Source organism: Cheilinus undulatus, linkage group 4 (genome assembly GCF_018320785.1).
Source record: "Cheilinus undulatus linkage group 4, ASM1832078v1, whole genome shotgun sequence".
Lineage (NCBI taxonomy): Eukaryota > Metazoa > Chordata > Actinopteri > Labriformes > Labridae > Cheilinus > Cheilinus undulatus.
In genome coordinates, this window is record NC_054868.1 from 25,149,579 (window position 1) to 25,163,400 (window position 13,822).

The following is a 13,822-nucleotide window of genomic DNA, read 5'->3' on the forward strand; positions in this document are numbered from 1 at the left end:
GAAGAGAGGGGTCGCTGCGCATGCGCGTACGCACAAAACGGAAGCATCGTGACACAGGGGGGTCATCACATCCAATCAGCGCGTGCCCCGCTCCTAAACCCGCCTCTGTCACAACAGGCGATAATAACAACACTATCAGCACTATAATGACCTTTATAAAGTGTCTGTGTGAAGGACAGGCAGTGGGATTTACTCAATACACGTAGAGTGTATTAAGACGTATTTTCACATCTTCATCTACGCTTTTAGAGAGTCAGCAGATATCATTTTACGCCTTTCACTCGGTCTTTTGAGGAAAATGCTGAATTGCGCATTTTTCTACGATGGCACCAGCTCATACTAAAACATCAAATCCTAAACGGAAGAAAGCATGTCAGATGATCATCTTACAACCACTACAGCAGAATTGGTTACAGGCACTGATGGCCACCTGTTGATCTGGAGAAATCATTTTAAGATGCTCCTAGTTACATAAAATGTAAAGATAGATATAAGTTTGATGTTGTAGCTTTAGTTTCTGTATGTCTGTGATAGAAACCAGGGCGAGATCAACCTGTTAGAAATCCCCATGGCATTTTTCCAAAGAGCCCCTGTGAAACCCACACAAGTGACCCTTGGTGCATTTAATGTATCTTACAATTTTAAGCACTTATTTTACATGAAAGCAATTTACCCTTCCCTATCACTTTAGTATAAAAAAAATACACATGAAATCAACTACATAATTTCTTCTATGACATCTTCTCAGTAGCTGAATGCTTGAATTGAACAGAAAAAAACTAAAAATTTGGAGATTAGCCTAGCTACCAAAATAATATCTTTTACAATAAGTATTAAATGTACTGCCAACTTGCTGCTCTATGGGATTAAATCTGTATCTTTCATTGCAGCATCCACCGGAATCAAAATAATCAAGGTTAATGAACACAGCAGAGGTTTTTTTTGCATTTAGGTATTAAGCAATATGATCAAGTGACTGTAAGATGGGACTTATGGTTACCTTCACTGTTTCTCACATTTTTTTGTAAAACCTGATTTACATGTATGGTGTTAAGTTTGTATGTTGGAGGTATTAATACAACCAGGAATTATTGTGGGTCCTAGTATTTTTAAGCTTCTTTTTTGCTTAAAGTCATGGTTTCTTAGGATTTGCTTCTTTGATTGTGACTATCATTATTTTGAACCCTTCACTTAAAGTAAAGTGGCTTTAAGCATCAGCATGCCTTTTTAAACATGGCACAGTCAAAAAGTGTTTTCATGTGCTTACATATGTAAATGTAAATGTCTTATAACTTTGTTCAATGACAAATAAATATACAAATGTATAGTTTTTTCATTTACATAATTTGCTGGATAAATATCCCATTTATATACTGTGTACAATATCAGTTCAGGATATTTTTGTGTGTGTGTGTGTGTGTGTGTGTGTGTGTGTAAAAGAACACAAACATAAAATAGAATGGTAAAAGCTTTTGTAAACACGTTATCTTCATGTGTCTTGGTTCTTTTCCCCTTTGGGTTGTCTTGTGTCTGATGTCTATTTAATGTTTTTTTTTCTAGTTCTACATAATATTTTGGGTTTTTTTTCCCCCATCCATTGCTCCTTAGAAAATGAAGAAATTGTATGCAGTCAGTTACAACACATAAATTCACGAACTCAATTATGCAAGACATGAATGTAATTTTTTTTTTTTTAATTATCATTTTAATGCAAATATACAAGTACATAAAGAATTGCAATTCAAAACTGAGATATATCAATAAAACACTAAAGTTAGGCAGAGATAAAAGCTTCATGTTTGTTAATGTGGCAGATACCTTTCATACAATAATTTAAATCAAATTAAAAATGCACTTCAACAACTAAGGATATGTGCATAAGAGAGCTGCTTGTGATGGATGCCCACAATGACCTGGAGCTCAAGGCTGCTGGCTGTTAGGAGATGAGAATTCTGTTGTCTTTGGCCCACTTCCTCATAATTCGGATGATGTATTCAACCTGAGGGTTTCCAGAATTTCGCAGCAGGGGCACGACTTCTTTAAGCTTCTCCCTGCAACACAAACAGGATGTGTGAGGAAACGAGATTGGATCAAGAACACTCATCTTTCACATTCCTTTGATTTAAACATCACACCCACACAAACAGACCAGGCTTGATATGAGTGTCCACATGTTTTTCAGTCTGACTGGCTGATGATGTATTTCTTTGAAAAGTGATGTTTTGCAACCTTAAAATGATTGAAACATTTCTTTTTCAGAATAATTATCATATCATTGCACTCTAAATAGAAACACATACTTGGGCTCCTTGTTTGCCAGTATGAGCTGGAAGATGCCGACACATGCTCCTCTCTTCCCCTCCCAGTAGTTGGAGCTTGGGTCCAGTTTCTCCAGTGCATCAAAGGCTTTGGCTGCATAGTAGAACTGTCCCATCTTAAAAAAAAAAAAGATGTTTATTTATGAGCACCATGAGGCAACATTTTGACCAACCAGGTACAGATGAAACCATTACCGCTTACCAAATGATTGATCTTCATTTTCCAATCAATTAATTATTTAAGAAAATATGACAAGAAAAATGTAGATATATTATACAACACTTCAAACAACTGTACCAGAGCTAAGATAGAAGGACTACTGCCAAATGTGACATACGGGTTCTGAATGAGATGTCCAGGTTTAGCATTAAAGGAAGCAGTGTGGTATCAAGCTTGAAAACAGTGGCATATTTGAGTTCAGGAAGCATGTTTTCCCAGTTTATGCTGAACAGAAGTGAATGCCCATGCCCTTAACAACTGTAGTCAAAAATAAACAAATAAAATTAGAATATTTACAGAGAAATAATCAGTGTATTTTGATAATTGCTTTGGGAAGTAAAAATTTGACTGTGGAGGCTTACAACAATGTCACCCTTCTCAAATTGATATTGTAATAAACTGAAAATTACAAATGACAAATAAACTTAAAGTAAATAATCCGGTATGGGCTGATAGTCTGACAGAACTAACATCTTAAAATGAAATTTGGAGCCCTGAAAAATTGTGATTTAAATAACTACAAATCACAATTCTTTAACCATTATCATAATCTTCAGATTAATCATTATAGACACTATCATGGCTTGGAGCCCTGCCAATAAACCCATCAGGAAAAGGGCAATTAAGTAATCATACTGGAGCCAAACATTAAGACTTGACTTGAATTAATCAGTTAATTATTTCTCTTTGAGCCTTCATTTTATCATAAAGTTTCAGAGAATCAAGTACAAAAAAACTGCATATTGTGTTGTATGACTAATGAAATTAGCAATAATTTATGCACAATTTTCCATTCATATAGTTACCAAAGATGAAAGTGAGGCAGACAGAGGGAGACGTCACCTTATAGCAGTCATTAGCAATGAGCTGCAGCAGACTGAAGGAATCAGAGGACGTGCCCATCTTCAGATAAAGCTCCCATGCAAGATGACCCTTCTGGTTCATTATGTCTGCCAAGAACAAGACCAGTGTTCAATAGTCCATCATTGCAGGCAGTTTCAGAAAACTTTACACATCCAGATTTGTAAAATATGAACTGCCCGTGGGCAGGATTTATTGATAGAGCTAAAGCCCTGAAAAGGAGAAAAATCCTTCAATGAAGACATCCATGCCTTAGAGCATAATAAATAAATAAGGCACAGCAAGTAAGTGAGTAAGACTAGAGAGGTAAAATGCCTCTAGAATAATTTGTGTGAATTAAACTACAAATGCTTTAATGCTAATTGTTATTCTTTACAAGAGTACGTACAACACCGTGCCAGCCAGCTAAGGTAAACATAATCATTCTTGATCTTTTCACTCTGAATCAGCAGAAAAATCTGAAAGAGAAAGAAAATGTAGTCACAATAAATAAACAAGATTTAAGTCCTGAACATTTTTAGTGTTTTTAAAGTCTTAAATTACTGTTGATACTTATCTGTGTTTCCACCAAACGGTCTGTTCAGTTCTGTTCAGTACACGGTTATTTCTGTTTTAACTGTCAAAAGTTGGGAAAGTCACCAAAATAACTGTAACATCCTACTTTTTTTCCCCCTTTCTGACGGGGTCCCAAGTATGCCTAGCCAACTCTTAAGGGTGGAGCTAAACACAGTGCTGTCTGTTGACTGGTTTAAAGAGTCGTCACTCCCCATATGACAGCAGTAATAACAGACAAAGATAAAACATGCTTTGTTTTGTACTGAGCTAAGGGGCTAGAATTGCCTCTTTTACAGTTTTTCTTCCTTATGTTGCCATAAATATGCTTTCAAAGAAAACAGCGAGTTACTGTTTGGTTAATACTGTTGGATACTGTTGAGATAGCAGTGATAACTCACTTCAAGGCAAGTGATAAGCAGCAGTGATATGTCATTCATAATTGAGCCTGTTCTTGGTGTTAGTTTCCTTTTTTACATTTCTATTGCTTAATGAACATAAAAAAGCAAAATGGAAGCAAATGAAGAGTTGTTTGGGAGCTTAAAGCTTGACTCCTCTTACTATTCTGAGCCAAATGATCTTTATCTCTTAAAAGAGACAGAATTAGTCATCTTAAGCAAGGTTGGACAGGCAGTGGCTGTGGAAACATGAGCATGATAGGGGTTTGCTGTACTTAACTATTCAAAACTGACCAGTTGAAGGAATAAACAACATAGCTCAATTCAGAGTGTGCATCATAATTTTGCAGTATTGTTGTGCTGCCTCTGAGAATGAGCTCCCACTTCTTGACAGATCTGTACAACTAGCATTAAGAGTTTAATTATATCTAACAAAGACTTCCTTATCCTTGTGTTGCATGTTTACAGTTCACTCAGAAACTTGAGAAGTAACCATGATTACAGATCAATGGCAAAGCAAAATCCAGTCCTCCAGATAAGTCTAAAAATGAGCATCATCATTTCTTACATCTTTATATCCGCAAAGGAGGGCCTGTTCATTTGTTTCAGCAGAGTCTCAGTTTAACTATAAATGGAAAATTCCAAAGAGAATCTTGTGATTTACGGACACACGATCTCAAGAAGGGATCTTAATTTTGCCAAAATAACACCATCATGACGCAGATTTGTTGAACAAGTATAATTGCAAGCTTTGTCAGGTCTGTTACTGACTGGAGGTTGAATCAGTCATTTTTTGATGCACACCAGGGCACTAAGGAATTAAAAAGGTTATTTGCTTTCATGATTCTGCATTTTCATATAGAATCTGTAAACAGAGATTGAGTAAAAAGCAGTTGGGCTGATGTGCACTGAGTTAGGTTACCTCTTCTGCTTGTTTGTAGTTGCCAAGGGCAGCTTTGGCCTGAGCATAGTTGAAGTTGAATGTATCATCATTAAAGAAATAACCCTGCAAAAAGCAAAGCATAGTTATGCCTACATTAAAAGGGTAAGTCTGGCATATTAATAAAGAAGCCTCTGCTCTATTTAGTAATACAAATCACACATCTGAATAAATGTTCTGCATTTATAGCAAAATGACATTCTTGACATTCTTTATTCTACTCCATCCTTCACACGATAAAAGTAGTATGAATGTGTTTCTTCACTTGGATACATCTTTTATTATGTGGCTTATAAAGAGCAGCACTGACCTTGACTGAGTTTAGATATATGAGAACATCATCAAACAGTCTCAGGAGGAAGAAGCAGGAGGCCATGCACTGCCTGCCAGGAATAGTATCTGAAAGCCAAGAGGATGTTAATATAAACACATTCTCATACAGTCACTTTAAAGAGTATTTTTCTATTCAACGCACCACACTCGCTGGCTGATCCTCCAACCAGCTGAAAGAACTGCTGAGCAATTTTCAGGTGATCCCTCTGAAATAACAAACATCACTCTTGAACTGGCTGTTATCAGTTTTCATTTGGTGTTGTTCAGAGGAATACTCACTGATCCTATTTCTTGTCCCAATGCTGCATTTACTACTCCTTTTAAAATATACTCCTGAAAACACACAATAGAAATGAAAAAGCTTCATAAGAACTCTTATCTGATGTATATGAAAAAGCCAACTCTGATTTCTTTTTTTAAAAACACTTGAGTATATCTATTGAAAACGTCAATATTTCTTCCCATCAAAATCCACTCCAAAAAAATTAAAATGTGCAACCAGCAAACCCTTCAAACACCTTTAGTTCCTTTTGACAAAAGCTGCTTTTGAAAATTAAAAATAAAAGACTCTTCAGGTGCTCTTAAGTGGAGGAAGACCACAAGGTCTACAGGCTTTTGGAGTCTGGCATGGTTCTGATTTGTCTGATTCATTTTCTTTTAATGGAAAAAGCAGGCCTTTTTATGCAGCAACTATGTTATAACACACCTGGAGTCTCTTTTTAAAGCAAAATAACTCACTCCTCATTTATATACAAAAACTCAATGTCATTTAAAATTAGTACCTGCGGTGTAGTGGGTACCAGGTCTTGAATAAGGTTGTAGGCTTCCTGAACATCATCTGAAAAGGTAAGACAAAGCATGAGCCATCAAGAGTTTTCCTTAGAATCTGCCATTTTAAACTGAAATATGAAAACAGTGATGTTGCATTTGTTTTTAATGTTTTCTTTTTTATAAATCTAACAGACTGAACGAGGAGGAAGGGAGTGTGGGTGATTTCATTATGCTGTATTCTGTTTGGAGGATTATGTGCATTTTGAAAAACATATTTCCCTCATTTCAAAAACCTGCAGAGCCATGGCTGCAAACCTTGTCTGAGATAGTAGATGACCAGGTTGAGTCTGGCCTCAGGAATCACATCGATCAAAGGAGGCAGGACCTGCAATGCCCCCTCTCCACCACGAAACACCACCTGCAGTGCACAGAGGACAGAGTCAGAGCTGCAGAATAATAGCAAGCAAGTCACTAGTGTATGCACATATACAGGCACAGGCCTACACACACTCATATCAGAGCCTGCGAAGAGCTTACCAGGTTGTGTCGGATAAGCTCCTTAGCAAACTCAAAGGAACAGGAGGAGATGTCGATTAGGTTCTTTAACTCCGCCTTCAAGGGAGAGATTGCACACATGAGTCAAACCTGAAAACACATTCTCACAGTAACCAATTAAAAAAAAGCAGGCAGGGACTCTTGTTTGGTGTTGCATGATAAGCTTATAAATCTAAACACTTTTTTTTTTTACAGAGATTCATAAATACTCCACCACAAAAAAAGGTGAAATTAAAACAAGTTGTCCGTACCTCCTTCTTCCATTATAAAATTGTATCTTATAAGACTAAATTCACACAAAACAAAACAAAAAGTACTAAAACATGGATACATGCCACTATGAGGAACAACAACAACAACAACGTCAGCTGTAATATGCTTTATATAACATGGAGTACCTCAGCTGCTTTGCCGTTGTAGAGTCTGAAGTGGTTGCAGGCCTTCAGGTTGAGAGCGATAGTGGAGTCAGGAACTCTCTGCAGGTACACGGCCAGCACCTCCTGGGACACATCATAGTAGTCTAGCTTGTAGTAACACAGAGCCACATAAACCTTCAGCGCCAGGAAATCTCTGAGGGACAAGATGTAACCAGGATGTGAAACTGATGCTCAAACTATAATGTGGTAGTAGCTACAAACAAGGCACTGTCTTGTTGTATACTGCTTAAAATAACAGTGGACAAACAGTGCTAACAGTCTTTTCTTAATCAGATCTAATTGAACATAATGTAAAACTGTGGAATTTAAAGCAATGGTTACAATTTTGAGAGTGCAGATGGGGTGGTTTTGTGATGATGTAATCATAAATTCTATACTTTTCTCAGATTTATTTACTTTTTTATCCAATCTTTAATTACTATACATTAAGAGCAAAGCTAACCAGAGTCAAATTCCTTGTTGTGTAAGCAAACCTGGCCACTAAAGTTGATTTTTCGTTCTGATGTTTACTATCTAACTTTGGGATAACTCCATATTAACTATAATGATCTCCTTTTGTTTGTTTTGTGATAAAATGCTGTTGATGAAGCTACTGCTACATCTTTGTTTTTAATTGTAAATCTTAACTTATTTTCATCAAACATTTAGATGACAAGTATCGTAAGTGGATTAATTTTATGATGGGTTTTAATTGAAAGCCAGAGAAAAGAACTTATCACAGAAACAAACAGCTGCAAACAAGAGAGGATCTGAATGACAAAAATAGGTCTTTAAATGGATATATGCAGTAAAAACTGACACTACACTGGTATAAATTTCCACACATCTAAACAGCAGTGAAGGTAAAATAGGCAGTTGACTAAAATATGAGATAACATAAACAATAATTCAATTTGTATGTATATAGAACTAGATTCTTTGCCAGGTGTGATTAAAGCAGTTTGCCATTGTTTGGTTATATTTATATTTTGATGCACTGTTATGGAAACTGATATAAATCCCTTTTTCAAACCAGAAGGGGGTTCCCATTGCATGACGTGATAATAATCAAACGGCTCTGTGTATAGCATCTAAGATAATTCAATCAAAAGTATATTCTGTGCAGTGTGTGTTTTCAGAGGCAGCATGGGTTGCAATTTTCTCTGAAAAATATTGAAACCCTTTTTTCATGTTACTATTTTAATTTCAGTGGATTTTTTATAGATCTATAATAGACTTCTGAATTTCTGAGAGAAATCTCACAGTGATGTCCAAGTCTTTTTTCTGTTCCTAAAGATGTTTATTAGCATTAGAGGAAGCGGCACTGACACTTGATTTATCTTCGAGGATCCACAGGGTGTTAAGTACATGAAATGAAACGCTCCACCATTAACAACCCCCACCTGTCAGGGTGGTGCATGTGTTCAAGTGCATCAGGAGCCAGAGACTTAGTTTAGGGAGGTAAAATGCAGGGTAAAGCACAGACCTGTCCTGCAGTAAAAGGCGTTTATAGATGTCTATAGCCTCCTGGTAGTGTGACCGCATGTAGTGGATGGATGCCAGGCTCAGCTGGTCCTCAATCACATCCTCCAAGTTCTGGTGGAAACCCATTAGCTTCTTCTCATCGTTGAACTACACAGATATATAAAAAAAATGAAGGAATAATTTATACAATCCTGTGATGACCTGACATGAAAACCTAAGAGGTGGAAATACTCATATATCTCTGTACATAGACAGAGATCAGTGCAAAGGATCCTGTCCTTTTGAGGCACAAACATTCTCAAGTGACCTTAGCTGATACAATTTGGAACAAACCAGATCTGTATGTTTCTCCTATAAATACTCATAAACCTGAATCTGAAAAGCAGGAGACCTCGGCAGTTAATAATCCCTTCTGCGTAGAGGAAAGCAAATACAGAGAAATGAAATAATTCAATAGTTTTTCCCACCTTGTGAGCCAAGTGGAAGAGCAGTCTATTTTGGAGGGGGGACATGGGCGCTTCAGAGAGCAGAAGATATCAAATTCAGTTAGACAGAAAATCACATGACAGAAAGAGAAACAGTACATTAGCATTATAACTGTCCTATCAGGAATAACAAAACAGACTGGATAGTCTTTTTATGTGTTCTAGTAATAATATACATAAAACATGTGAAGTGAACACACTTCATATAGAAAAATAACTTTGTACAGAGACATCCTCAGAATGCACAGACTTCCTTTGGGTACCATAAGCTTTAACTTAGTTTTCAACTTTTACTGAACAAAACCTGGAGCACAATTATTTTACTTAAGTTGGTTAAAATAAAACACCCTAACAAAAGTATCTGAACAACTCTGTATTAAGTCACCTTCAGTCTTCATGTGTTATCTTGGCAGTACTTGGATTATATATTTTTGTGTTTGAAAAAATGTACAATATATCTAAAGAGAATTTTTAACAGCTAACTCATAATCTTTTTACATTGGCTATCACTGACACAGAGCAAACACAACATCATTGAAATAATTTTGTGTCATTTAATATTTTTTTGCTGTGAACACCACTTTGATATGCCAACCTTTTTGTATAATAGATACAATTTTCATTATGTATTAGAGAGCTTTAGATACAGTTTAAAAAACAAGGCTGTTTATCATACCGTACCACAAAAAAATGTAGGTCAAGTACTTGGTCAACACATGCAGGTATTTCATAAACATGCTCAGCTGGAAAGCCTACCCTTAGATGCAGCTTCCTCAGCTTCTTTATAAAGCCCCAGAAAAAACAGTGCACATGCTAGATAGACCCACACCTCAGTTGGACAATCAGCCTTTAAGGTCAGAGACTTGTACACCTGTGAGAACGTACAAGGAATTATTACAAGTGCAGTCAGGTAATATAAAACCCTTTAAGCCACACCTCTAGAGGTAGATATTTTAATACTGTCTTTAGGGTACTTCATGTTTAGATCCACAGCTTTACTCAAAAAAACATGTGCGGAAAAAATACCTCCATAGCTTTCTTGTAATCACCCAGATGAAAGGCACAGTAACCAATCCAGAGGTCAGCATGCTCTTCTACTTCACCAATACTTCTCTGAAACTAGAGATGACACAGCAAAGAATAAGCAGCAGAGCAGCAGGGTTCAGTAATACAGTGCTGTATGTACCAGATATGTGGGTGTGATTCTATTTCTGAAACTTTAATTCCAAGGCATGGCACAAAATAATCTGAAGGAGGCATTGCAGGGAAATAAAAAAAAGTTTAGCCCTGAAAAAATAAAGGAATTATTTATCAGCCATCTAGGGGCAAGTACCCAAGCAGTTTGATACAAGTCAAACTGAACCATACCTTTTGGATAATTTCAATCACAGGGTGTCACTACTTAATCAATTCATTCTAAAAAGAATACGGACAGATGCAGGAACTAAAAATGTTGTTGGTCTAAGAGACTAACTAATATAAATCCAATACAAATGTATAGTATATTGGCAATTATTGTTTTGTTTTTAAAACATATACAGTATTTTGTAGCTTGTGATTTTTTCCAGTCTCAGATACATGAATTCATACAAAGTGAAACATTTCCTGGTCAAAAAAGAATTAAGTTGTCAGTGCTCTCTGGTGGACAAACAATGTAATGGTGACAGTGTGTTATAAATAACTTCAAACAAAATTTGACATGTCAGTTCTGCATTTTCTACTGTATGTCTCAGTCTACTAATAAACCAATACAAAAATATATATTTATAATAAAATCACTTCAGCCAATATATATTCTTAATGCATTAAAATGCATTTGTGCAGTCTTGCCGAGTTTAAAGATCACAAGTTAATTCTTCCCTCCTACCTCTACTTAAAACACACATCCTTACACTTTTCAAATTACCGCAGATCTATTGGATTTATTTCACTTAATCAACTCTGTATTTTCAAAATTGCATGGGAATTAACTACACTGGTATTGAGCCTAGAGTTGGAAAGACATTGGGTAGTTACAATTACACAAAATTATTACATACCCACATATGGCTTTGATGCCAGTGACAATAGTATAATCTATATAATTCCACAACTATTTGGTTGTTAATATGTTCACCATCATGATTAGAATGACACAGTTGTTTAATTTCTTCAACTTTAATTAAAAAAAAAAAAAAAAAACATTAGATATTATATCAGGCTGTTTTTCGCTTTCTCTGTAAGTCAGTCAAATGTTGGTCAGCTACTGTGTGGGATGATTCAGTGATCATAAATAATAATGTACTGATGATCCATGTATTCAAGTAAGCGTGGATCCTTGAACCAAGTATCTCATATAATAAACTTAGCACAAAAAGTAAGATCATTTGTGTTTGGTACATTATTTCTTTGTTGTAACAGTGCTTCTTTGCCATAAATCTTATACCGTTGGAAAGCATGTTTATTTCCATTTTAAATGATGCCACATTTGTAAGGAACATGCATTTGTGGGATGAGCAGCAGAGGTGAATATATTGGTTGCACCCATAAAAAAATCACCAAATCTTCTCTGCCAATGCCAAGCAACTTATTTTGCTGTTGTATTGACTCTTGTTTTGAATTTCTGGTACCCACAGGTGCTGACAACCAGGAGTCTGATTGGCACCTGTTATGCTCAGCAATGAGTCCAGATTCTGCCTACAGCAGTTGGATCACAGGGTCATAGTGTGGAGAAGACATGAAGAACACTATGCTTATTGATAGAGTGACATTTTGGTGGAGGCAGTGTGGGGCAGCATCTACCTCATTGGAAAAAGGGAGCTAGTCATCACTGGAGGCAATCTCAATGCAAAAATACTGAGATGAGATTCTGCACCCAGTGGCAATCCCATATGCCTTAACAGCCTGGGACTGAACTCTATCCTCCAAGATGACAACGCTTGCCCCCACAGAGAAGAGTTTATCAGAGACTACCTCCAGAATTTGGGAGTGGACAGGATGGAAGAGCCTGCCAGCAGTCCTGACCTCAACCAATTTGAACACCTGTGGTATCAGCTTGGGCATGTTGTTCTTGCCAGAGTTACCAACACAACCACGTTGGCTGACTTGCAACAAATGCTGGTTGAAGAATGGGATGCCATCCCACAGCAGTGTGTGACCAGGTTGGTGACCAGCATAAGGAGGAGGTACCAGGCTGTTGTGGTTGTGTATGGTTCTTCCACACACTACTGAGGCTCCTGTTTGTTGATTGAATAAATTGTTGAATTGCCAATATGTCTGTTTCTTCAGACTTCAATCGTCCAATCAACCAAACAAAAACAAACAACAGTCAATGTCAGAAAAGTTGTTTGGCATTGGCAAAGAAGATTAGGTGAGTTTAATGGGAGCAACCTACATACTTGGCTATGCTGCTCATCCCACAAATGTACGTTCCTACCAAATATGGCATTTAAAAGGGAAGTAAACAGGCTTTCCCACAGTATAAGAAGCATTGTTACAACAAACAAATAAACCACCGAACACAAATTATCTTACGTTTTGTACTAAGTTTGTTTTAAGTTAAGTACCTCTAGTAGTGTCAGTGCCCCAAGGTAGTCTCTTTGCTGCAGATATTCCTCCAAACGGGACACTTTTGTTTGAGTTTTCTTCTTTTTCTCACTGCCTCCGCCCAAGGCTGGCTTAGCACGAGAGAGGATCTATCAGGACCAACACCAGCAATACAAAGGTACAAGTTAAAACGCAACATAACTTTCAAACTTCGATCCCATTAGCAAAACAATTTCGGGTACTGATCATTTTGAGAGACGAAAATGTAATCAATACAATCTTGATGAAAAAAACACCTAGACTTACCATGTTGACTGATGTAAGATCAACCAAACTAGCTTAACATTCGTGTATCACTAACTATCTGTGAAAACACAGCTTGTAAGGCTAGCTACTGCGTTGGTTGCCAGAGCAGAGGTTGAAACTATCTGGTTTCATAATTTAGTGGTACCAGTTGGATAAACTTTCCAGAATTGATACGGAAAAAAAGGACCCTAATCAACGTGTAGCTAATTCTGTTTTGTGCAAGGCGTTGCTACGTGTGATGTTAGCGGTTGCTAACCGGTCATTCGTCAGAAACGGAGATCAATACTTCCGCTCAAAATTTTCAAATTAAAACCACAAGCAAGTCCTTAGCGGTGCATAAAGTCATTTTCACAGTATTCTTTGTAAGAAGAGCTATTGAATGTCTCTCGGAGTGTGTGGAAAAACTCGCGATTTGAGAAGCGCGCTTGAATGACATCTTTTGAAGACGAACGGCGTTTTGGGGCTCGACGGGTAGCGATGGGTTGTTTGTGAACGAGCCGATTCAAAGAGATAGCTCTTTTACGTGGACGACAAGATCCGAAACCCGAGAGCCACTTTATACGATTTAACACTATTACTATTACTATTATTATTTTATAGATGTTGTTTGTGTCTGTGTGTTATTTGATTGATTAGTAGGGTTGATCTTTTCTTCAC

The 13,822-nt window shown here is 36.9% G+C and overlaps 1 protein-coding gene across 1 annotated transcript; it reads right to left on the reverse strand.

The window, feature by feature from the left end:
• Positions 1 to 1,733: 1,733 nt before the first annotated feature.
• ttc26 (tetratricopeptide repeat domain 26) lies at positions 1,734 to 13,513 on the reverse strand. Its single transcript, XM_041784060.1, has 18 exons — positions 13,166 to 13,513; positions 12,880 to 13,008; positions 10,361 to 10,453; positions 10,091 to 10,205; positions 9,317 to 9,366; positions 8,851 to 8,996; positions 7,347 to 7,518; positions 6,931 to 7,005; positions 6,709 to 6,811; positions 6,405 to 6,460; positions 5,902 to 5,955; positions 5,765 to 5,828; positions 5,600 to 5,688; positions 5,272 to 5,355; positions 3,788 to 3,857; positions 3,382 to 3,488; positions 2,301 to 2,434; positions 1,734 to 2,051 (listed from the first exon to the last, which is right to left on the reverse strand). Exons 1-18 carry the CDS (start codon positions 13,166 to 13,168, stop codon positions 1,937 to 1,939), a joined length of 1,659 nt encoding a protein of 552 aa, XP_041639994.1. The 5' UTR covers positions 13,169 to 13,513; the 3' UTR covers positions 1,734 to 1,936.
• Between the last annotated feature and the right edge of the window lie 309 nt (positions 13,514 to 13,822).

Bases quoted from the DNA above. Each gene is read 5' to 3' on its own strand.
- ttc26 (XM_041784060.1), bottom strand. The intron at 5,829-5,901 runs GTGAGTATTCCT...TTGTTATTTCAG, and splicing joins TGGGACAAGAAATAGGATCA to AGGGATCACCTGAAAATTGC. The intron at 5,689-5,764 runs GTGCGTTGAATA...CTTGGCTTTCAG, and splicing joins AGGATCAGCCAGCGAGTGTG to ATACTATTCCTGGCAGGCAG.